Raw genomic sequence first — 25,724 nt, 5'->3', positions numbered from 1 at the left:
TGGCACTTGCATATCTGTAGGAGCATTCCATAGCTCCTAAAGTCAAAGGCTTTGCTATAGTCTATAAAGCATATGTTGATTTTCTTTTGGAATTCCTTGGCGCAGCCATTGCATGTTTGCAATGTGGTCCCTACTGCCTCTTCCTTTCCTGAACCTCGCTTGCTCTTCTGCAATTTCTTTCTCCATGTACGATTGAGTCTTATGTTGCAGAATTTTGAGCATAATTTTGCTGCAGTCTTTTGCTATCTCCTTTTTTTATGGATGGGGTAATAATTTACACAAAGAGAATATGGTCCTCAAATAACCTGGACTTCAGAACTGATAACTCAACACCTGCATTTGGAATTGTGCCTGGAAATGGAGCTGTTGCAACAAGGGCGTTGTGTGCTCCATGTAGCCAGCAGGTCATTTGTACAGCAAATTGCCATTCCCACAGTATTCTGTTCCTAGCTAGATGTAATGGAGGCCAAGATGCACTTGAGCTTGTATCAGTTTCAAATGAAAATAAGGATGGCCAGGTGTTTTCTTAAGAGTTGAACTTTTCCAACCTGCCAGCCTCCAAATGTGCAAATGATAACTCCCATCATCCCCAGCCAGCGTGGCTGTCAGCTGTGCTGGCCAGTGCTATGACATTTATAGTCCCAACACATCTGCAAGGTGTGGAGCCTTGAGGAACTTGGGTTAGACTGGGTTAGTGCTTTATCTAATTGAGCCTACTTTATGCGCATGTGTTAGATCAGTGATTCCCAAACTTTGGTCCAATGGCCAACAGTCAAGAATTCTGGGAGATGAAGTCCAAAACATCTGGAGCACCAAAGTCTGGGAACTATTGTGTTAGATGCACTCTTTCAGAATACACACTAGGTTGAAAACAGGTTGCTATCTTTTTGCCAGAAACAAAACCGAATCAGTCTGTGCTCCAAAACAACAACAAAAACAACTTTTGACAAGTATCCAAGAATCTAAAAAAAAAAATGACCCTAGACGCTGAATTGTTTGTTTTGCTGTCTTATTGGGAGCATGCAAAGAGATAAGGATGTGAAGAATTATGGAGATATGGGAATTGTGGGGATTGTGGTGGATTAGCAACTGAGCAGGCAGGCAGGAATGGAACCAGGGGCCTTTCACACTACATGATTAAAGCATTGCCATGGCTGTGTCCTGAGAAAACCCCATGATCCTGGGATTTGTAGTTTAATGAGATACTAAAGCTCTCTGGCTAAGAATCCTAAATGCCCCATTCCTACACTCCCAGCCCCAGGAGTCAATGGAAGTTAAAAGTGGAATCATAACACTATCTATAATTGTAGAAATACTCCAGGATTGGGAAAACATGGTTCAAGCCAACAACAGGCAACTATCAAAAGGGCCAGGGCCATTCCTTCCTTCATTAGGCTTAACCATCACTCCTAGTGTGGCAAGAAGCGATGTCACATTACTTCCAATTTGAGATTTGGCCGAAGGATGTTTGATTTCCCCCCCAGCATCCCACTGTTTTGTGCTTCTGATACTGGTCAGTATTGGCTAGCAGGCTCCAAATTTACAAAGTAGTTAATCCACTCTGCGCTTTAGTCTAAAGTTCAAAGAAGTCACTGGACCTGTTTTGACAGAAGGGTTCAGCACCTTGGATTGCTCCTTTAAAATTCAGTTTAAATCCTGGAGTGGCTTCACTGCTCCACTGATGTGGAGACTGCTAGCCTCCCCCTATATCTGGGCATCCCCCAATTTCCACCGCTGCTTATGGGAACAGTGAGGGTAGATGTAAGCATGCCATCATTGCTCCTCTACCAAGCCAAAGAGATGTCTGTTTGTCTATCTATTCTTTGCTTCAGGTTTGTGAGACTAAAAGCTAGCAGGTCAGGGCTGAGGAAAGAGAACAGTTTTTGCTTTGCCATGAACAAAGTTTTTGCTTTGCCATGAACATGCAGAATGTCCAAGTGTGAGCCATGTGGGTTTGCAAATTCGGTGCAGTTTGGGGTATTTTCCCTTGCTGCTTGTGATACCATTTCTTCAGAGGCAGGATGTGTGTTAGAGCAAGATTTGCCTCTGTTCCCATCCATTCCAAGCTTCTCCAGAGTGCTCTCAGACACACACACACACACACACACTGGCTGCTGCCTTTTAATTATTTATGCTAGGATGACAATTATAGGACCCTACACAAGCATCCTAAATATTTCATCAGCCTGGAACACTGTTGGGGAATGGATCATACATTCTGGCTTCCATCCATCTTCTTGGGAGCTTTTCGCCGCTTCTTCTTCCCTTTGCGCACCTCACTCGTCCTCCTCTCTCCCCACATTTCCCCACTCCTATGAATCACTGGCATCAGAGATGTGGATGCCCCACATTGCTGTGTGCTCTATGTTCTTCCCATGACTGTTCTGTTCCGTGCATAGCAATGCACACCATCTGGGACTCTTTCTAGTCATTGTGTATTCCTGCATGGCAGGGGGTTGGACTGGATTGCCCTTGTGGTCTCTTCCAACTCTGTGATTCTATTGACTATCACCCCATGACCAGAATCCCATTGATCTCCCAATGTGTGTGCGTACGTGGTTAGAAATTTTGGCCTGAAGCAAAATATCTATTTTCCTTTCAAGACTGAGGAACCAGAGTTTGCATGCTGAACCATTGCACATGGGTGCACATTATGCATGGAAGAGCACTGTGCATTGCGCAGGGATGTGCATTCATATATGGTTGTACCTTCAGATGCTCAACCCTGTCATTCAACACAAGAGCTGTGAAGCACAAGGGATGTATAATTCCACATGGCATAGATTTGTGCTGTGCAACCCTGATGCAGAATCTTGGCTATTTTGGTTTTCCCCGTATAAAAGGACATCACAAGATTTAAAGCAAGATCCATTTCTTTGTACAACTAGGGCACCACTTTACTGCTATGGCTCCATCTGACAGGATGCTGGGATTTGTAGTTTGGTGAGGCACTCTTTGGCAGAGAAGGCTAAAAGACCTTGTAAAACTACAGATCACAGGATTCCATAGAGCGGAGCTACAACACTTAAAGTGAGGTCAAACTGCATTATTTCTACAGTGTAGACGCATCTTATGATTGTTAGGACTGATAGGAATCCAATATGTTGCCCAGCTGTTGTGGAATATTATGCTTTACAGAAGGAAGGAAGGAAGTGTTTCAAGGATTTTATACTCTTAATCATCAGTGCCTATACACATTTAGCCCTGCCATGACACCACTTTAACTGCCACGGCCCCATCTCTGGGTTTCATGGATGAGCTGAGAATCGAACCTACTACTTGCTTCATTTCTAGGTGCTGGACCAAGCTCAGAAAATTTACATGTTGAAGGCTACAGCTCCCAGAATTCCCCAGGCAGTGGCCGTATTGGCCAGATATGAGAGTTTCTGTGTGTAATGGTCCTTTAAATTCTTTCCTCAAGCTGTTAAACTGGTGTTTAAAGGATAAAACCAGGGCACTTGGAGCTCCAAAGGAGACCTAGAGTCTTGTAGAATCAAAGAGTTGGGAGAGACCACAAGGGTCACCCAGTCCATCTCCATTCTGCCATGCAGGTAAACACGCTTGTAATCTAGTGGGGATTGGTGGCTTTCACATCAGTAGGTGAATCCACTTAAGGCAATGGTTCTCAAATGGTGATGCATCTTCTGGAAGGAGCCAGATGTGCCTCTGAGGCTCTGATAAATTATCAGTATCCTGCAAAAACCTTCCTACCACCCTCCCTCCTTCTGTTTCCCCCCTTGGGACCTTGCCCACCCCATCCTCCCGCTGGGCTCAGATATCTCCCAGGCTAGTATTCCCTGATTGATCGTCCTCTGAAGCAATATAGCCCATTAGCTGCCTCAGGGATCAGTTACCAATCAATACCCTCTTAAGCAGAGAAGGATGCATTCCAGGAGTGGCTTAAAGGGACAGCACAGAAATCAGGAATACAAGGGAGGGAACCCAACTCTGTGTCTGTGTGTCAGTTTTGCAAGGACTTTGAGTCAGAAGGATGGGAAGCTGAAGTGTATGCATGGCCACAGGCTGGATGGTTTTACTTACCGGGGCATGAGCTGGACAGTGTTCATGTTGCTGTTGTTACATGCCTTCAAGTAATTTCTGACTTATGGCCACCCTAAGACAAGTCTATCATGGGTTTTTCTTGGCAATATTTGTTCAGAGTAGGTTTGCCCTTGCCTTCCTCTGAGGCTGAGAGAGCGTGACTTGCCCAAAGTCACCCAGTAGGTTTCATGGCCGAGCTGAGAATCGAACCCTGGTCTCCAGAGTCGCAGTCCATTGCTCAAACCACTGCGCCACACCAAACACTCCTTCCACTAAAGAAAGACTTCCTAATGTTTTAGGGGACTCTAAGTTGAATCCATTGGTTTGTGTTGCCTTTTTTTCTCTCTGAGAGAAACTTGTGTTGGGGCGTAGAGAGACACGCTGTGTCCACTATGACCACATGCAGAGTTGATCCACGCAGGCAAGACGCCTCGAGAAGGCTCTTGGAGAGACGTCTTCAAAGGCTTCAGGCTGAGAAGGAAAAATTCCTCCCACGCAGGCTGACCAGCCTTGAGCTCCCAGGTTGAAGAAATAACACTGCTGGATGGCAAGGCTCTCTCGAGCACGAGGGCTTTAATCACTTGTTGCAAGCTATTTACAAGATTGCACAGAGTACCAGACAGCCATCTTGGATACTCACAGCTCTATATACAAACAAAGTGCTTCGCCAGCCACCGACCACAACAACCCAACAACGGAGATAGTCACCTTCTCCCTTATGTAGATGGTCTTCCGTGAAGTCATGTGATAGCCATGCCACCAATGAAACCTTGCTGGTTTCATCCCCAGTGCAGGTTGCATCATACCATTGCCCATGATGCACTGCTGGCTGACTTCACCTACATGTTGCATCAGACATCCAGTGATGCACAGCTTCTAAATGCTGACTCACACACCTGCCACTTGAACTGTAGTAACCTCTGCTCCAGTTCCACCTAGTGGCCACATCCATGTCATTTCCAGGCCAAGTGACCCACTTGGTCCTGACAACTTGTGACTAAGCAAGCTGAAATCTTAGGCCCGGGACAGACTGCCGAGAAACGGCGGCCTGCTGGTGCCCGTTTTTGCTCTGCAGGGACGGCACAACCCCCAAACGCCATGCCATCACTGTGGAGCAAAAAGAACCCGGTATTTCTAGGTTCCCTCTATGGCGCCACAGGGACGTTGCGAGTGTGCCATTGGCGCACTCATGATGTAAGCGACGCATGGCCCATCGGCGCTTACGTCACAACGGCACCAGTACATACTAGGGTTAGGGACCATGCAGTTGCCGTGTGGTCCCTAACCCTAGTATCAGCCCTAGTATGCTGCTTATTGGCGGTATGTACCAGGCCAAAGGTATTGAACAGATTACTGATCAGTTACTGATCAGGCAACTTCTTTGCATCTTTGCTTTGGACTGCATCCCAGTTGAATAACTTATAGGACTGATACATCTTGTAGTTGTACCAGTAATTTCACACACAGAGGACCTGTCCAAACGACAGCTTTGTTCTTGTTTCATGCAGTTTAATTGTGACAATTCCCCTGCTACGAATTCTGGGAAATGTTTTTGGTGAGTGTGTGGAGAATGTGGTTAAAGATCCTTTGCTCACCCAACAACTAGAATTGGGTGTGTTTGTCTGCAGTCAAACCCAGTTCACAATGCCACATCAGCATAGCTTGTAAACCACCACACTGTATCCGGCCTCCCTGGTCACATTTACAAAACAGTTTCCTTTTTTAACAAAATCTTTTTATGTCTGATCAGTCTCTGTTTTCTTCTCATCCTCTGTCTAGCTGGAAGAGTTTTTTTAGCAGCATCAGCATTGGGAGGATGCTGAAGGAGGGTTGGAGAAATACAGACTTCCAGTGTCAGGTTGCAGCACTGTGTGTTTAGTAAATGATGCAATAAACAAAGTTTGTGCTGGGAAAGAGTGTGATTTTTCTCTAGCAGATGCTACTGTAGTTGTGTGAGCCTGTCTGCAACAAGCAAGGTAAACAGCAGCTGCCATTGGATAAACTGAAAAGTGGGGAGTGCAAATAAGACTGCTTCACCAACTATTCATAGTATATTAAAAAGCATAGACCCTTGGCCTGCAAAGTGGAAATCATAAGAAAAGCAAAGACCAACGAAAGAAAATGTCACATATTTTGGATGCATTTTGGAAAAAGCTTTCAAGTGGTCTCTACAAGATTAATGTGTCTTGGCTTATTTATGTAAGGCTTCCCTGAACTGTGTTATTGTTGTGTTGTTGTTGTTCATTTCACACATATATATTATTACAGCGATCCTTCGGTATCTGCTGGGGTTTGGTTCCAGGATCCCCTGTGGATACCAAAATCCATAGATGCTCAGTTCCCATCAAATACAAGTAGAAAAACGATGTCCCTTATATAACAGGTTAGCCATGGATGGTTGAGTCCTTGGATAAGGAATCTGTGGTTACAGGGGCCAACTGTTCTTGTAAATTCAAAAATGATTGCTAGGACATGAACTGCTTTTCTTTTTCTGTGCTGTGAGAACCCTTTCCCTATTCCTATGGGGTTTTTTTTGTGGGGGGTGCCTCTGGTGCCAAATATTTTGTTACAGATGTAATGCCCATGAACATATCTGCTTTATTAACAAGCATACCTTTGTTTTGTTGAAATCTATTGTGTGATCCTTCTTGGGCGCCATGTTGGGAAAAAGTAAGATATAAAATATTTAAAGGTAGACAAATAGATCTCAATTTTTTTCCTTCTGTTTCTAGATTTTTCCTCAAGTTCTTCCTCAAATGTAACCAGAACTGCCTGAAAAATGCTGGGAATCCCCGAGATATGCGACGGTTCCAGGTGAGATCCCCTTTGGCACAATCCTGTGTGGATCCCCCTGTTCTTTTCCAACAGCCCCATTGGGTCTTCTTTGTGGCTTTGTTTCCATGCATCCCCTGCATCACTTGTTCAGACCTCAGAAGCGAGCAACCTGTAATGGTGCTGGATACATCCCGCAGTTCAATGGGACACCTGTGCAAACAGCCGCCACAGTGTGGGAATGGAGGGCAGTGGGTGCAGGTTGGGTTACTTGCAGTCCAGGATACTACTTGCCACCCCCTGTAGTTTCCTGGCCCTTGTAGAAAGGGCCTGGGTTTTGATATGAGCTTGTATCTGTATCTGCTTGAATTTGGTAAGTTGGCTTGGAGTCCAGCCCTGGGGGAAGGCAAGGTACCATTAACAGTAGCAACAAGAGAAAAGGATAAACATGACAATTGGATGCCAATAGGGCAGCATAACACCATTCTTGCAATGCACTGTTACTGCAGTCCAGATGCGTTGCAGTTCCTTGGGGGGGTCCTTCACCCTCTGCCCCCCAGGCTCAGGCATATCCCTTAAAGGGTGCTTCCCTCTTCTCCTTGCACCCACAGTAACAGCAGCATCTGTGTTGTGTTCAGGCTGTGTTGTGTTCACTCATCAAGGTGGGTGTGATCGTCTGCTCCGCCAGGGCCTGGCCCCCTCAGTATGCAAATTGGGATGGCTGTTAATCATGTAAAAATGTCACAATTACCATATCGTTAGGAGAGGAACCTGATGAGGAAGCCACCAACCCAGTCGGTGCTTGTTGACGCCTGGAGAGTCCCTCCTTTCCCCAACAACCCACAGTCCAAATGTGGTCTTTATCAGCCCTTCTGAGTCTCCCATTACAGGCTTGGATTCTTATATTTCTTTTATTTTATGCACAGTATCAAAATATGTCTTATCCCATACTACACCCAAGGCTCTGAGGTTGGCATACAGAAAAATCAAATTTCAGATGTAAAGCACTTCAAAATATGAACAAGTACAAACTAATTTACATATTAAACTGTGCAAAAAAAAATTAAAACAGGCAAGAAGATCCAGCATGGCACAGTGGTTTGAGTGCTGGACTATGGCTCTGGAGACCAAGGTTTGATTCCCAGCTCAGCCATAAAACCCACTGGCTGACCTTGGGCAATTCACACAGTCTCAGCCTCCTTCTTTGGAGGTCTTTAAGCAGAGGCTGGATGACCATCTGTCGGGGATGCTTTGATTGAGAGTTCCTGGATGACAGAACAGGGTTGGGATGGATGGCCCTTGGGATCCCTTCCAACTCTATGATTCTAAGGGAAGGCAATGGCAAACCTCCTCTTAACAAATCTTGCAGAGAAAACCCAATGATAGGTTTGCCTTAGGGTTGCCATAAGTCAGAAATGTCTTGAAGGCACATAACAACAACATACAAGAACCATGTAAATGTATGAACTAGACAAAATCATTAAGCACCCCCCGCAAAGACTTTAATAAAAGGCTGTGTTTTTAGTTGGTGCCAGAATGAAACCAACATTGGTTTCGATCACACATGTAAGGGGAGGGCATTCCCTGACTGGGGTGCCACAAGTGAGAAGGTCCTATTACACATCCTCACACAGAATGAGACAAAGAGGAGCACTCCTTTTCCGTCATAGAACTAGAAAAGCATGGCTGACTGGTTTAAAAACAAAGACAAATTCTTCCTCTTGGAAATCATACATTGCAAGTATGTTAGATGCTGAGCATGAGTTCATTTTATGGAGTACCTGGCCATTCTGAGAGTTGTACCCCCCCCCCCCCCAAGGAACTTCCCAAGGCTCTGGACAGCTGCTCCCATGCATGCTTTTGGAAATCCAGTCCTCCATCCCAGAGGACATTTTCTTCAGCCTCCCACAAATTGTGGAATGACCTGCCAGAAGAGATTCGACAGCAGAATACGCTGATGGCATTTAAAACAGCATTGAAGACACACATCCCTTCCGACAGGCCGAGCCCATCAATTTTAAATCATGACTTTTAATTGGTATATTTTAAAGAATGTATTATATGATTGTATTTTAGTGATTTTATAGTATTGTAATTTAACTGTTGGTTTTATGTGTTTTCTTTTTTGTGTTTTGTGTTTTATCATGTTGTACCCCATCTTGAGCCTTGAAGAGAAATGGGGGGAATTAAATTTATTATTATTATTATTATTATTATTATTATTATTATTATTTCTTTTTCTGGTTGTGTATAACTTCCAAGGACAAGAGTCCCTTGTTAGAACAGAATATGGATAAACCGAACAGTTCCCTGCCTCGATTGTCTTTTTGACAAAGAGGCAGGGTAAAGCTAAAGCTATTATTATTCCAAGGCTGGAGTAATAATAATAATAATAATTGCAAGGCTGCAAACTACTTGTTCAACTTGTATGCAGAAAATATCATGCAAAGAGCAGGATTAGATGTAGAAGAAGGAGGAGTAAAGATAGGAGGAAGGAATATCAACAGTCTAAGATACATAGATGATACTGTACTACTAGTAGAAAACATCGTAGACTTGGAATAATTGCTGAAGAAGATCAAGGAAGAAAGTGCAAAGCAAGCTTGTTACTGAACATAAAGAAAATTAAAATCTACATAAATTCAACTTAGACAATGAGGAAATGGAAATATTTAAAAATTTCTCATACCTTGGATCAAATATTTTTCAGGATGGAGATTGCAGTCAAGAGATGAGAAGAAGACTTAAGAATGGGAAGGGCAGCCATGAAAGAGCTAGAAAAGATTCTAAAGAGTAAAGATACACATCTGAGCACTAAAGTTAGAATTGTCCAAGCCATTATATTCCCCCATCACTATGTATGGATGTAAGCGCTGGACAGTGAAGAAAGCAAATGGAAAGAAAATCAACTCATTTGATTGAGTTAGATGGCCTCAATATTGGGAGACAGTGTGTTAAAAATTAATTTGCTATTGCTCAGTCATTCAGAATTTCAGCAATGAACCTAAGATTTGTTATTTCAACTATTAAACCCCCAAATCATCACATCTGGGAGTAACTACTGATAGTTCATTATATTATTCTAATGTGTTAGTAGTTTGGAATCATTTAATGAGAGATTCAATGGGGCAGACATAACTTCATATACTTGGCAATGTCCCTTAAAAATGAAAAGTCATTGGATGTGTTGCCTGATTCCCCCACAGTGCATAGCATTCTTCTTATTTTTATTCTTATTATTCTTGTAATTTTAATGTTGCTTTGTCTTTAACACCTCCCTGGCCTTTCATCCCCTCAGGTAGTGGTGTCGACGACGGTGAATGTGGACGGTCATGTCCTTGCGGTTTCCGATAACATGTTTGTGCATAACAACTCCAAGCACGGACGCCGGGCACGGAGGCTGGACCCCTCTGAAGGTACATGCCCCATAAGAACTCACAGTGGGAATTCAAGGCCCAGTAAGAAGGCTGTCTTACAAGAAGGATCAAGTCACGGATCATTGTAAACCAGGGGCTTTTTCACATTACACAATTGTCATTCTGTAATTCAAACTACAGGAAAACAGAGTCCACCTAAACATTGGGAAGAGCTGTTTGACAGTGGAATGTGTTGCTGTCTCAGAGTATGGTGGACTCTCCTTCTTTGGAGGTTTTTGAACAGAGGCTGGATGGCCATCTGTCGGAAGTGGCTTTGATTGTATATTTCTGCATGGCAGTATAGGATTGGATTGGATGTCCCTTGGGGTCTCTTCCAACTCTTTGACTCTATGGACTTTATCACAGAGGGAAAATCGAGGAAAGACAGGGGTTTAAACTGTCATTATCCCGTGAAAGTTGCGTGATTGCGGTGAAGATTTTCACACGTCGTCGCAATTAAAGATAACAAAACATTCACGGGGAAATCCTCTTTCATTATGATGTGTGTGAAAATCTTCCCACAATCACATGACTTTCCTGGGATAATGACGGTTTAAACCCCTAATTTCCCCCTGATTTTCCCCAGTGTGATAAACTCCTATGATGATTCTTTAACTGCTGTGATTCCATCCTGTGGAGTCCTGGGATTTAAGACTTCCCTACCAGAGACCTCTAGTGTTTCCCCAAACTTCAAATCCCAGGATTCCACAGGAATGGAATGTGGAATGGCAGTGCTATAATTGTGTAACATGAAAGGGCTCAAGGAATGGGTAAATACGGTGCATGACCATGTTTGACCCTTCCCCAACCCCCCCCCCCCCCACAGTTCCTTAGAGGTCTGCAACCTCCTTCCAATTTCCTTGGGGGGCCCCACCCACAAATGCCAGGAAAACAGCATAACACAAGTCCCAGTGAGTCAGTTTCCCCTTCTTATTAACCCCAGCCTGCAAAGCACCACACATACACACCTCAAAATGAAAAACAGTCTTGCCAGAAGTCACACCCAAAAGTGACTTCTGGTGATGATTCTTAACGGATGCCTCTGCTGTGCCAATTGCCTGTTGCTCTCCCAAGCCATGGTTAAGGAAGCTTGATGTCCAAAATGACAAGCCATGGTTTCTGGTTATCGAGGAAAGCAGAAATCAGACTATAATTTGGTTTTACCAACCAAACAAGGTTTAGCGTGATGCCTGAATTGACAAATCCTGGTTAATGGCCACAACTTGGAAGAGTTATTTTTCTGGACTACAGTTTCTGAATTTGGAAAAGTCACACCTGGGGACTCCATCTCCCCTTGTAGACCCCAAAAGTAACTTCTCTGAGTTCTGCCCCAAAATCTTTCCATCTTGCCATAAATTATTCAGAGACTCCCTTTCTCTCTCTAAATTTTAAGTAATCAGTTGGGCTGTGATGATTAATCACTTCAACTGAGAATCAACGAAAGCTTTTTAGCTACTTAATTGGTGTGAGCAAATTTTTATCAGCAGGAGGACGTTTTAATTGGGGAGCCTACAAGCCAAGGAAGCCCAGTTTCATTTTTGAGTCCTGTGGTTCCAGTGTGTTCCTAGAATAATAAAGAAAAAAGAAAATGCCCAAGAAGTTCTTTTCTGAATACAGGGAACGGTATAGTTTTGGGATAAGACAACTTTGTTAAATTATTTCACACCTCTTGTAATGTCTCTAGACGCACTGGTCCTGTGACAGTAGTAACATGCAAAATAGTTTCACATTACATTAACTAAAGCGGCAGATAGTTGCGCTGGCAAATTGTCGTTCTCATTTTCCTTATTTTCTAACATTCTGGTTGCCCAAGTCTCCATTCTAGGCGTGAAAACTTTTAGCAGCATAAATGAAATGTGTGTGATCTCTGGCAGAGTCTATAATCTTTGGGAACACTGGCAGATTCTCAAGTCTTTGGAAACTGCAGCAGATGTGGAAACTCTGTCAAATTATTTAATATTTAGGAGGTCTGATAGGTTCTCTTATTTCTAGGAAGCTCTTCCAAAGATCTTTCAAAAACTATTTAAAATCACAGTGAGGTGATTGATGGATTGATGATTGGTGTACATGGCTTCCCCTCTCTCTTGTATACTTTGCTTGAGAGAAGGCTGAACCCAACGGGTGCTCAGCAATGGCTCCTTTTCTTCGTTCTGGAGAGAAGTGACCAGTGGGGTGTCCAGTGGGCTTCTGTCCTGGGCCCAGGGCTATTCAACATCTTTATCAATGACCTGGATGACAGAATTGGGGGCATACTTATCAAATTTGCAGATGATACCAAATCAGTTAATACTCCTGAGGACAGGATCAAAATTCAAAATGTCCTGAATAGACAAGAAAGCTGGACCAAAACTAACAAAATGAGAAATGTACCTTACACAGAGAAATGTAAGGTACTGCTCTTGGGGCAGAAAAATAAAATGCATAAACATAGGATGGGGGACACCTGGCTTGGGTTTGGGGGGATTGGTAGAGGACTTCAGGGGCTGCAAAAGAGAAGTGCTGGAGCCACATATGGCTTGTGGGCCACACTCTTTCCACCCCTTCTTTAGGCTCTCAATTAAGAAGAAGAAGAACCAGCTTTCCCTTTCTTCTCCTAGTTTCTCCCCTATATTGCTCCAAAAGCTTGTTCGTTCCCCATCCTTTTGCCTATCACTGAGTCTTGTTTAGCTCTCAGGCATCCTGCCTGTTTTGTATCTCCTTCCCTCCATTATACATTGGTGACCCATGTGGCTCTTCTCTCCAGGCCTTCTTCTCCACCCCATCAATTTTGGCTTTTCCTTTGATGATCATCATCACCCCACCATCCTTGCCCTGTGTTTCCTGCTGTGTTTTCTCACCCAAGTCCCCTGATGCTTTGCCTTGTCTCTCCCCTTCCCACCTGAAGCAGCGACACCTTGCATCAAAGCCATCAGCCCCAGCGAAGGCTGGACCACAGGCGGTGCCACTGTCATTGTGATTGGGGACAACTTCTTTGATGGGCTGCAGGTGGTCTTTGGCACCATGCTGGTGTGGAGCGAGGTGAGTCTCTGGGGATATTTCCACCCAGGGGGCTTAATATGCCTTCAGTAAACCTTCCTTCTCCCTGGTGAATTGTACTTCAGGCATTGAAAACACCTGACTTAGCTTGGAGAAGACAGAGGTGACCATTGGAGCATGTCCAGAGGAGGGCAACCAAAATCTTGAAAGATCTGGAAACCATCAAGCCCTATGAGGAGCAACTTAGGGAGCAGAGTATGTTTAGTCTGGAGAAGAAAAGGTTAAGGAGTGATATGATAGCCCTGTTTAAGTATTTGAAGGGATGCCATGCTGAGGGTGCGGCAAGCTTGTTTCTTGCTGCTCCAGAGACTAAGACCCAGAGCAGTGGATTCAAACTACAGGAAAAGAGATTTCAGCTGAACATTAGGAGGAAATTCCTGATAGTAAGAGCTGTCCGATAGTGGAAGATTCTCCCTCGGAGGGTGATGGAATCTCCTCCTTTGGAGGTTTTTAAACTGAGGCTGGATGGCCACCTGTTGAGGGTGTTTGATTGTGTCTCCTGTGGATTTTCAATGACTGGGAAATCACGTTCTTGAAAAGCCACAGGACAGGTTCAGGTTACACATGGGCTGCATACACCCAGCCAGAGGAGAATGCGGTAAGATCCGTCATTGACAGTTAAACACACAAATATCCCATCGGGGACAAGTTAGGATAAGTTGTGTGCAATAATCTCCTAAATCACACAACAAGAACAACAACAGCACAACACATTCTGAAAGATCCTTTTCCACCTGAGCAATCAAGCCGCAAAGCCTTGTTGAAACCAAAATATATGCCTCTGCCTATGAAAACGTGGCAAGGATGGTGCCAGACTGAACTCTCTAGGAAGGGCATTCCAGAGTCTGAGAGCAGCCACCAAGAAGGCCCTTTCCCATGTTTGCTATCAAATTACCTGAGTGGATGGTGGAAGAGTAAGAAGACTGTTTCCAGATGTTTTCTAGACAGGTGGGTAGGCTCAACAGGGAAGGTGCAGTTCTTCAGGTAGTCTGAATCTGAACTGTACAGGGCCTTATAGGTGATACTCAACACATTGAATTGTGCCTGGACACAGACCAGCAGCCAGTGGACTTGTTGCAACAAGGAAGATATGTACTCTCTGTAGCCACCCCCAGCTAGCAGTTTCAAGGTGGGTTGCCTCCCTTCTTGATCTGCATGCTACTGCTAGCAAGAGACAGGTGTTTCAAGGATGGGACAGAGACCAGAAATACGTATCCCTTAAGTTGTTCCCAGCTTTAGTCCTCCATTTGTTTTGGACTTCAGATCCCAGAAGCCCCAGCCAATTTGTTTAACAGTCAGACACTATGAACATCTGGAAGACCAAAGGTTGGGAACCACTGCCTTAAGGCAATGGGAATGGACAGTTCCAATTATGGAGTAGAGGGATGCAGGTGCTATGTCTCTTTCAGGTTTCCTTGTGATGCTGCCTTTCCCCTTTCTGAAGAAACTCACCTCTTCACTCATCTAACTGCTTTCTTTCTCCTGTTTGTCCTCCTTTCTCCACAGCTAATCACGCCACATGCAATCCGTGTACAGACTCCTCCAAGGCACATCCCTGGAGTAGTGGAAGTGACGCTTTCCTACAAATCTAAGCAGTTCTGCAAAGGAGCCCCTGGACGGTTTGTCTACACAGGTATGCGGCATGTATACATATGTGGGGATAGTGGTTAAGAACTTAGAAAGTTATTCATTCATTCATTCATTCATTCATTCCTATGTCATCTCATTTATTTATTTATTTATTTACTTACTTACTTACTTTATTTATTTATGTGCCGCATTTCTCCCAGGATAGGACCCAATGTGGCTTCCAGAACAACAAAGTAAAAGATGTTGACAAAAAGTTTTAAAACCAATTTAAAATCCCACCCCCCATTAACACGCAATAAAACCATTTCAAAACCATTCAAAAGTTAAAAACAGCTAAAACATACATGTCCCTGTATTAAAATAAAAAATGTCTTTGCTTGCCTTTAAATAGAAAACCTTTCTCCTGGAGTGGCACCCAAGGCAGCTTACAAAAAGACATGACTCAAAACAATGCAGTTTTAAAACACAATCAAAATAATTCCATTACAACTATAGATTAAAAATTTGTATAAAACATATAAAGAAATTGATAATAAAACAGATGTACACTACATAGGAAGCCTCCCTGCCACTGATTACGCATTAACAGCCTGCTCTGGTCTGTGACCAAAATAAAGCGATTCATTCATTAAAAGCCTCCTTGAACCAAAAGACCTTTGGCTGCCAGCAATTCCCATTGAAGATTCTGAACAGTTTCCAAAGGCAGACCCATGTAGAGTGCATTACAGTTGTCAAAATGGGATGTTTGGGTTTTTGGATTTGCCCTCTCTAGGCCAGCATGTTCTTCCCACTGTAGCCTCAGGGAAGCCATGAGCAAAATGGCATCCTGCCAGTTGTAACTGGTGGAGATTTCCATGCCAGCAAGTTCCTGTGCATCTTTTCTGATCTTGAAAACAGTCCTCCAGAGTCAGCATGACCAGATCTCCTCCTTTTCCAGAACATGTCCTACATTCCAACCTTCTGTCCAGGAAAAATCCCAATGTGTCCTCCATTTCAAGCAGTACTAAGTAGCCCATTGTGTAACACCACCTTTTGCTGTTTCCCTTTGAGAAATCTGTCAGTTTGGCAGCCTGTCCTCACTGCAGATAGGGGAATAGGATGGACTGAATATAGATTCAGTCAAGGGTTTGTTGCTTGGGAAGTACCATTATAAGCATTTGTCTTGCCCAAGGATCTATAAGTATGTTGCAAGCCAACAAGACATTTTAACTAAGATACGTTCAGCATCAACCTCTTCCAAATGCATCTGAAGAAATAGACTTTAGTCTAGGAAATCTCATGCTGCCAGCCTCAAAGTTGCTACAAGATCTCTTTAGATATTGGTTTTACAGACTAAAACTCATCAGGCTGAATACATAATAAAATCCGGTATATGTAATATAGCTGTAAAGAAACCATATGAAATGAATCTATATTTATATTAGTGTTCTTAGCTTTTATTTTGTAATGTTCTACATTTTCCTGGAATGCCCTACATTTTGCAATGTCTTGTCCTTCTTTGTGGTTATGACACCTGACCACCTTTTCCAAAGTGCCTTATCTGGTCTAAGGATAAGGTTCATCACTGTGGTTTCTAGTTCTGACTGAAACCCAGAGCAGATCCACTGCTCTGCTGATATGGGAGGCACCAGTCCCTACTGTATGGAATCCCTCCAAATGCAAGAAATGAAGAAGAACAGGACAACTGAGGTGGGGAGTTGGAAGGAACGAGAGGAAGAACGATAAATAGATGGTGTTCAGAAAGGAGCAAAGAGAGTGCTGTCTCTCTTACACACACACATGCACACTGTCTGCAACTCTCTCGGGGGAGTGGAGAGCAGGAATAAGGAGGGTGTGTGATCCTTCTGCTGTGTGAATTGTCTAGGGGGCATTCCTCCTTTCCCCTCTTTTCTCCCTCCACCTCCATTTCCAATTCATGAATTATCTATGCATATCGACCCATGACAATGGAGTAGCTGGGGCCCCGTGAGTGAAGGGAGGAAGGGGTGGGTTGAGATGATGGATAACTGGTAATAACAAATCTGTCAAAGAAAACCCTATGATAGGTATGCCTTAGGGTCACCATAAGTCAAAAATGACTTGGAGGCACACGGCAACAATAATGTTCAAAGCCTTTTAAGTGACTTGGAACCTCAGTACTCAGAGCAGTGCTTCTCCTTGTATGCGCCTGCCCAAGGTTTGAGATTTTCTCTGTGTCCCATCCACCAGGACAGCATAGTCATTCCAATGCCAAGTAAATACATGGCTGTTTATAAAAGTTTTGAGGGGCTGATTGATTTCATCCCAATTTGCACATGGAATCATAGAATTGCAATAGAGTTGGAAGAGACCTCAGGGGCCATCCAATCCAATTCCATTCTGCCATGCAGGAAGACACTTTCAAAGCACTCTCTATGACAGATGGCCACCTGGCCTCTGCTTAAAAACCTCCAAACAAGGGGACTCCACCACCCTCCGAGGGAACGAGTTCCACTGTCAAACACATTTTGAGTGATTTCAGATTGTAAGTGAAATTCAGCTGATGGACCACAGAAGAAATACACAAATTCAATCTAGACAACGAGAGAACTGAAATAGTGAAAGAATTCCCATAGCTAGTATCAAACACTGACCAGAATGGAGACTGCAGTCAAGAAATAAGAAGAAGACTAAGAAAGGGAAGGGCAGCTATGAAAGAACTGGAAAATATACTGAAGAGCAAAGACATACAACTTAGCACTAATGTCACAACCGTTCAGGCCATTGTATTCCCCATCATCCCCATGTATGGGTGAGAGAGCTGGACAGTGAAGGAAGCAGACAGAAAGAAAATGAACTCATTTGAGATGTGGCACTGGAGAAGAATGCTTAGGATCCCATGGACAGCCAAGAAGACAGCAAATGGGTTCTTGAACAGATCAGACCAGGGCTCTCCTTGGAAGCAAAAGTGATCAAGTTGAGACTATGGTACTTTGGCCATATCATGTGAAGGCACAGATCACTAGAAAAAACAATAGTGCTAGAAAAGGTAGATGGTAGGAGAAAGAGGAAGACCACAAACCAGATGGAGAGACTAAATCAGGGCGGTTATAATGGGCAAGAGCTTATTTCAGGATCTGGGCAAGACTGCAGTGGAGAATAGGGATTCTTGGAAATGTATCATCTACAGGGATACCATGAGTCGGAACCGACTCAAGGGCAGCTAACAAGAACAGGAGGACATAGGAGCTGTCCAGATAATCTATACCCCCTCAATCCCTGTCCTGAGAGCACAACTCCATGGCCCTATCCATGTGTGTGCACACACCTTGCTTGCCTCGTTCAAGAGTGGTTATAACTATATGAGTCTGGAAGGATGGAAGAGATAAAATCGCTGTCAGATTCTCTTCTTATATGAAGCCTGTGCAGAGAGAAGCTTGGTTATCCTGTAAAAATATGCAGAGGTCATTCAGAGAGTCTGGATCAAGGCTTTATAGGTCATGACCAGCACTTTGGATTGTTCCCAGAAAAGAATTGGTAACTTAGTGGACTCTCTTCCATTGAAGATTTTTAAACAGGTTGGATGGCCACCTCTCATTAGTGATTTAGTGTTAGATTTCCTGCATGGCAGGAGGCTGGACTAGCAAACCCTTAGCCTCCCTTCCAGCTTACCATTCTGTGATTCAGTGAAGTTCCCCAACAAGAAAACCAGACATATCAGGATCTTTAGCAACTGTAGGATAAGCAAAGAGTTCATTGGAGACTTTTAAACAGGTTGGATAGCCACCTCTCAGGAGTGATTTGGTGTTAGATTTCCTGCATGACAGGAAGCTGAACTAGCTAACCCTTGGTGTCCCTTCCAGCTCTACCTTTCTATGAATCTATAAAGTTCCCCAACAAGAGAACCAAGTTTATCAGTACCACTCTATTCTGCTTTGGTCAGGCCTCACCTGGAGTACTGCATCCAGTTCTGGGCACCACAATTCAAGCTAGAGTGTGTCCAGAGGAGAATGAGCAAAATGGCAAAAGGTCTGGAAACCACTAGGCCTTATGAGGAGTGCCTTAGGGAGCTGCGGATGTATAGCCTGGAGAGCAGAAGGTTAAGAGGTGACATGATAGCCCTGTTTAAGTATTTGAAGGGATGTCACGTTGAGGCGGGAGCAAGCTTGTTTTCTGCTGCTCCAGGAATAGGACCCAGAACAATGGATGCAAGCTCCAGGAACATTACATTAGGAAGAACTTCCTGACAGTAAAAGTTGCTTGACAGTAGAAGACGCTGTCTCAGAGTATGGTTGAGTCTCTTTCTTTGGAGGTCATTAAACAGAGGCTAGATGCAGGCGCTTTGATTGTACGTATGTTCCTACATGGCGGGGGGTTGAACTGTATGATCCTTGAGGTCTTTTCCAGCTCTATGATTCTATGATTTTTGGACTTGTAGGGTAAGCAAAGGGCTTGGCCTCCCACCCTTTGTGAGCAAACACCAGCATGCCTATGTCCTGCTCTTTCACGGTCCTGGGAGCACAACCCCCTGGCAATATCCCTGTGCCTACCCATGCCCTGCCTGCCCCCCACCCTTGTTGCATGGCTAATCCCATGTGCTCTGGCCTGTGAAAGGCCTACCGGGGCTGGGTGGGTGGGGGAGCAGGAGAAAATCAATACCAATTACTGGTGCGCGAAGGCTGCCCAGAACTGGAATTGCAGCATATGTTTACGCTAAATCAGGCAATCTATCTTCATCTCAGCCCAGTAATGAAGCACGCCAATCTGGGGGTTGGAGGGGAAGGAGGGAGAGTGCGCCTACTGGATGACAGACAGGTTTGGGGCAAAGAGGGGGGGAAGGACCCCTGGCTTTCCAGGCTTGATGATATGGAGATACATGGGCAGGGGAGAAATATCGGCCCCAAAGAGGGGTGTACAGGGGGATTCTTGTCATTATGAATATTATCTCCTAGAAAGCAAGCCATTTGAGGACAGATGGGAGGGAGCAGAGTATGCGCTGCCAGTTCTATCACTACGGACTCATGAAAAATTAAGGAGAGCAAACACAAAGAGAGGCTTTGCCCAGCCAAGAGGCAAGCTGGTGCATAAATGGATTTTTCAGTTTCTCTGGGGCCACAGAGGGCTGTTTTGTGAATGCAGCACCATTCTCCACAAGTAGGGCCAACGCCACGTGAACTGGTCTGTTAAAGAACATCGCAGGCATCTATAATTCGGAGACATCACTGTGTTAGTCCGGAATATCAGTTTGCAAAGGGATCTTGTAGCACCTGTGAGACTTAACTGAGAAAAGGAAGTTGTAGCATAAGTTTTCATAGATTTGGTCTGCTTTCTGAGAAGCATGGAGCATCTGTGTTTCTTTTTATTTGTTGTTGTTCTTGTGTGCCTTCAAGTAGTTTCCGACTTATAGCAATCCTAAAACAAGCCTATCATGGGATTTTCTTGGCAAGAGTTGATCAGAGCAGGTTTGCCATTGCCTTCCTCTGAGGCTGAGAGCATGAGACTTGGCGAAGGTCAGCCCATGGTTTTGATGGCTGAGCTGGGAATCGAACCCTGGTCCTAAGAGTCATAGTTCAACACTCAAACCGCTACGCCACACTGGTTCTCACATACTCTCCCTGACTCTCTCTCCATCATGCTCCAGCCTTGCAAACTCAGGGCAGATGTGGCTTTGTTCACTGCATTAACTGCAATTAATTAATTTCAAAATGAGAAGTGGACTTGCATAATATAATGCATTATACACTACTTTAACTGCCATGGCCCAATGCTGTGGAATCCTGAGATCTGTAGTTTGTTATGGCACCAGAGCACTGACACCAGAACAGACAGGGAAGGCTAAATATCACACACAACTACAAATCCCAGGGTCTCATAGCATTGAGCCATGCCAGTTATAGTGGTGTCAAACTGAATTATTTCTGCAGTGCAGATGCAGACAGAAAATCCCCCCCATACCACCTTGTATGTCCGTCCTTGGACTGGTGTGTGTGTGCACAAAATATTGTATTTTATTCAGTTTCTATAACTACCTGTCTTCCCCTCCGCCTTCAGCAGTCACTATAAAAAAAATCCTTACCCTATCCTCCAAGAAACAAAACTTGGAACTTTTTGTAAGTCTTAATAGCCAGAAGACATACGCATGCACACCAGTTGTCATACTGGCTTTGAAACTGTGCACATTGTTAATTCAGGACTTTTCTGGAGACTGTTGGTACATACAAGACTGTCCTTGAAACCAGAAGACTTGACCACAGTACATGTGAAAGGGATCTGGGAGTCCTAGTAGACCACAAGGTAAACCCAAGTCAACAGTGTGATGTGATAGCTAAAATAGCCAGTGCCATTCTAGGCTGCCTCAATAGACGTAGAGTGTCTAGGTCAAGGGAAGTAATAGTGCCACTCTATTCTGCTTTGGTCAGCCCCACCTGGAATAATCCTGTGTCCAGTTCTGGGCACCACAATTCAAAAAAGGATGTTGACAAATTGGAATATGTCCGGAGGAGAGCAACCAAAATGGTGAAGGTTCTGGAAACCATGCCCTATGAGGAGAGACTTAAGGACCTGGATATGTTGAGCTTGGAGAATAGATAGTTAAGGGGTGATATGATAGCCCTGTTTAAGTATTTGAAGGGATGTCATACTGAGGCTAGAGCAAGCTTGTTTTCTGATGCTCCAGAGAATAGGACCTGAACAATGGATGCAAACTACAGGAAAAGAGATTCCAACTAAACATTAGGAATAACTTCCTTTAAGAGCTGTGTGGAACAAACTGCCTTGAAGAGTGGAGGAGTCTCCTTCCTTGGAGGTCTTTAAACAGAGGCTGGACGGCCATCTGTCGGGGATGCTTTGATTGTGAGTTCCTGCATGGCAGGAGGTTAGACTGGATGCCCCGTGATGTCTCTTCCAACTCTAGGATTCTGTGATTCTATATGTCTGGAAGGATGGAATTGGTAAAATCATTATGAGATTCTCCCTTTATGTGAAGCTTTTGCAGAGAGAACCTTGCTTGTCCTGGGCTTCCCTGAGTGGTTGAGTCAGAGCTCAGGATAGGGTGAAAAATATGCAGCGATAAAACCAAAGCCACATAAATTCAACCCCTTGGTGCAACTCTGGTTCCCATTATGATCCCAAACCTGTGATGTCTAATAGCTCATCCTCTCTGCCCACAGCCCTGAACGAGCCAACAATTGACTACGGGTTTCAGCGCTTGCAGAAAGTGATCCCGCGGCATCCTGGTGATCCCGAACGTTTACCCAAGGTAGGCTTTTTATCCATTCTCTTGAGAAACTTTGCCTTGCATTTGATGTGCTTTCTTCCTCACAGCGTTTAAAACAGACAAAATGAGCTTTGCAAGAGACCAGCTGCAAAGCCATTCCAGTTAGAATATTCAAATTGAAGATAACAAGGTATTGCTACATTCATAAGCTTGACACATATTAGAAATAAGGTTTCTTTTAAGTGTTGTTGTTGTGGTGGTGGTGCATCTTGAAGTCATTTCCAACTTAGGGTGACCCTAAGGCAAATATTTTGCACAAGTTTTCTTCCCCACATTTAAGAAATGATGGGAAGGAATGCAAATATTGGAGTATCTGGTCAGACTCATACTAAAGGAACTCAGGAATGTGTGAATCTAGAGAAAATTAAAATGATGTGCAGTTATTGTAATGGACCTATGGTTTAGGGATTTTTCCAGCTGTCCAACCTGCAGAAAATATTACATTTTAAAGAATGGGCTCTAGCTTAGTGATAAAAGCATTTGTTTTACATGCAGAAGGGTCCAGATTTACTCCCCAGCATCTCCAGTTATGAGTATCTGAGGTAGTCAGTCTTTAGAATACAGGCGGAGCACATAGCAGGCCAACAGTTGCAACAGTCTTTATCCCTTATCTGCCATGCGCACATCTTCCTGTACATACAAATGCGGACGGCCCTTCAAACGAACAGTGCTCCTGCTTAAACAGATTTCTTGGTTCTTCCTACTGTCCTTGGCAAAGCATGGCTAATACCTCTGGGCAGGGAACAGCTGCTGGGGAGAAGGAAGACCCTCAGATGGAGAGTGACAGCGGGAAGCGGCCTCCAAATTGGAGCCATTTATCACAGGGTGACATGGCCGCTGTGGCAACAACGAGGGTCCCTGCTGCATCCATGGCTTCTGCTACTTTACCTTTACAGTCCTTCCTCCCGATTCACGGGGGATCCATTTCAGATACATACACACACACACACACACACGTGCAAATCTGGAAAAATGCTGATATTTTAGTCACCATTAATTTCAGTGGTGGCATACTCCTGGGTGCGCACATCATTTTGTTCCTCCCCACTTGCTGTCCACAAATGGGCGAAACCACAGACTCCAAGTCCATGAATTGAGAGGGACGACTGTATTTATTTTATTTATTTATAGGATTTATATCCCACTTTGCTCTCAAAATTGGATACAGTCTGCATTACCATCCTACTCCGACTCTGATGAGCATTCAGTCCTTCAAGTCTAAACACAGGGATGCTATGGCCTAGGCATGTTCAGGAGCTACACCCCAGCCATTAGGAAAGGTTACTTGCCTTGGCCTACAGTTCCCAGAATCCCCCAGACACCATGGCTATCCTTTGGCAAATCTGGGGCTGAAACCTTATTGTGAGCCCTGACTAGGGTAAGGGTTATACAATGGGCCTTTGTTATCCGGTGCGTTTTGGTTCCAGGACAACCCCCCCCCCCCCCATGAATAACAAAATCTGTGGGTGCTCAAGTCCCATTCAATACAATGGCATAGTAAAATGATGTCCCTTATATAAAATGGCAAAATCAAGATTTGTTTTTTGCATTTTATACTTTTTTTGGTAATATTTTCAAGCAGTGGATGCTCGAATCCATGGATAAAAAAACCCATGGTCAAGGAGGGCTGACTGTACCTCAAGGAACAAAGTCGGTATGTTCCTGGGCATTGCTTCTTTAACAGAAAACCTGGTGCCAAGGCAGAACTAAGATGTAAAGAAGAAGGGTAGGTTCCTGAACCATAGGAGAAGGAGAGGAAGAGAAAGAGGAAGAAGAATAGCTCAACATGTTTCAGCAATTTGTAAAAAAAAATAATCCAAAGCTCACAATATGCGTAACAATACCAGGTTACGTAAACCTTCCATAAATAAAGAGAAACATTTTGCATTGCACACCATTAGAAAACATGGAGGGCCATGTGGCTGGCTAAGCCAAGGACCCCCTAACTTGCTGATTACAATAACATCCAAAATCCACAAAACAGTGCTTTTGTATGTTATTGTATTTTGCTACATGGCCAACAAGGCTACCCCTAAGTATGGATCCAGGCTGCTGCTGAGATCCTTGACGGAGTACCTCCCTCCATCCTGCTCCACAGACCCCAGGAGAGCTTTATTAATTCTGACAGGGAGCTTCTGCCTCTGCTGAGCTGCCTTTGATTCCTCTCTCCCTTCCACAAGACTTCAATGCGGTGGCCAGTCTTGGCCGGCCATTCATCATACTTAAACTACCTGTCGTATCCGGGCTATGATGAAACCAACCTTCCCTTGCACCTCGCCACCCCCCTTCCTCCCATGCCTCTTCCAGGACTGACAGCAGGTACACATGGTAATCATATGCTCATGCGTACGTGCGCTTAATTCCAGTGTGGCCGGTGGACAACAGAATGGAAAATAGTGTCCTCTATCTCTTCTCTTGCTCCATTTGATGGGTTGATCACTGTTTTTATGATTGGGGGAGGGTTGGGGTTTTGGGGGTTTAAAATTGTAATTTTTAATTGTTGGGTGTTTTATTTGTACTGTTGGAATCTGCTTTGATTCCTTTGTGAAAAATCAGAATACAAATAAATATTATTATTATCATCCACAGCATTAAAGCTAGGTTTACAACATCCTTGGGGGGAATGGATATTTGCCCCTTCTAGAAAGCAAGGGTGGGCAGGGTTGGCCCTAGGGCCACATGGGACTCCAAGGATGTTTATGCTCCCCTTCCCCAACTCTCCTGGACTGCCCTTTTTCTTGACAAAAAACCGCAAATTACTGTTTTAAATATGTGACCAACATATTGATCAGAGTCCTATTGGTGTCTTGTCACTGTTATTTGTCATCAAGTCTGCTTCGACTTACAGCAAACCTATGAATGAAAAGTACAGTTGTATCAAAAATCTGAAACACAGTAATAACTTTATGGGGTCAACCAAAATGCATAAAATATATTTTGCAAGCTTTCGAAGCTCCACTGGCTTCTTCATCCGGCAAAGGTTTTAAAAATAATACAGGGGGTGAGGGTGGGAATTGACGATGTTAGTCACAGGCATTTTGTCAAGATGTTGGTGCTGTGGTTGTGAGTATGGAGAGATATCTATGCAAGCAGACTAATCTCCTTCAGGTCATGGGGTACTGGGAGACAAAGCATTTTAAAGTCCGGGAGATTTAAATTCTGTTAGCAAAAACAGAAATGTATTTCCTATGAGATCCAGGATGTCTCATCCTTGTAGTTGTTGTTGCTGCTGTTGCTGTTGCTGTTGTGTGCCTTCAAGTCGTTACCAATTTATGGCACCCCTAAGGCAAACTTATCATGGGCCTTTCTTAACATGTATTGTTCAGAGGAGGTTTGCCATTGCCTTCGGATATTTTATTTACAGTATTTAATACGGTGGACCCTTGGTATCCATTGGAGTTTGGTTCCAGGACCCCCCTGGATACTTCTGTGGATGCTGAAGTCCCATGAAATACAGTAGCATAGTAAGATGGTATTCCTTATATAAAATGGCAAAAGCAAGGTTTGCTTTTTGGGATTTAGATATTTTTAAAAATATTTTCAAACCATGGATGATTGAATCTGTGGATAATAAAATCCATGGATATGGAGGTCTCACTATAGTAAAGCAGGAAATTGTTACAGTTATGCAATAT

General features: G+C 44.0%; 1 protein-coding gene across 3 annotated transcripts in view; it reads left to right on the top strand.

Annotated features, from left to right (window-relative positions):
* Window positions 1-25,724, top strand: part of LOC149313290 (transcription factor COE1-like) — a 113,565-nt gene that overhangs the window by 64,839 nt on the left and 23,002 nt on the right. For all 3 annotated transcript variants that reach the window (XM_089526420.1, XM_089526419.1, XM_089526421.1), the window contains 5 exons: window positions 6,774-6,855; window positions 10,112-10,229; window positions 13,114-13,247; window positions 14,772-14,898; window positions 21,983-22,071. In XM_089526420.1, coding sequence (XP_089382546.1) covers window positions 6,774-6,855; window positions 10,112-10,229; window positions 13,114-13,247; window positions 14,772-14,898; window positions 21,983-22,071 — 550 coding nt within the window. The remainder of the gene's footprint in view (window positions 1-6,773; window positions 6,856-10,111; window positions 10,230-13,113; window positions 13,248-14,771; window positions 14,899-21,982; window positions 22,072-25,724) is intronic.

This window comes from Sceloporus occidentalis, unplaced genomic scaffold (genome assembly GCF_023333645.1).
Source record: "Sceloporus occidentalis isolate IW3139 unplaced genomic scaffold, rSceOcc1.0.p SCAF_5, whole genome shotgun sequence".
NCBI classification, from domain to species: domain Eukaryota; kingdom Metazoa; phylum Chordata; class Lepidosauria; order Squamata; family Phrynosomatidae; genus Sceloporus; species Sceloporus occidentalis.
Note: the sequence above shows the minus strand (reverse complement) of the source record. Positions and strands in the feature narration are given on the sequence as shown.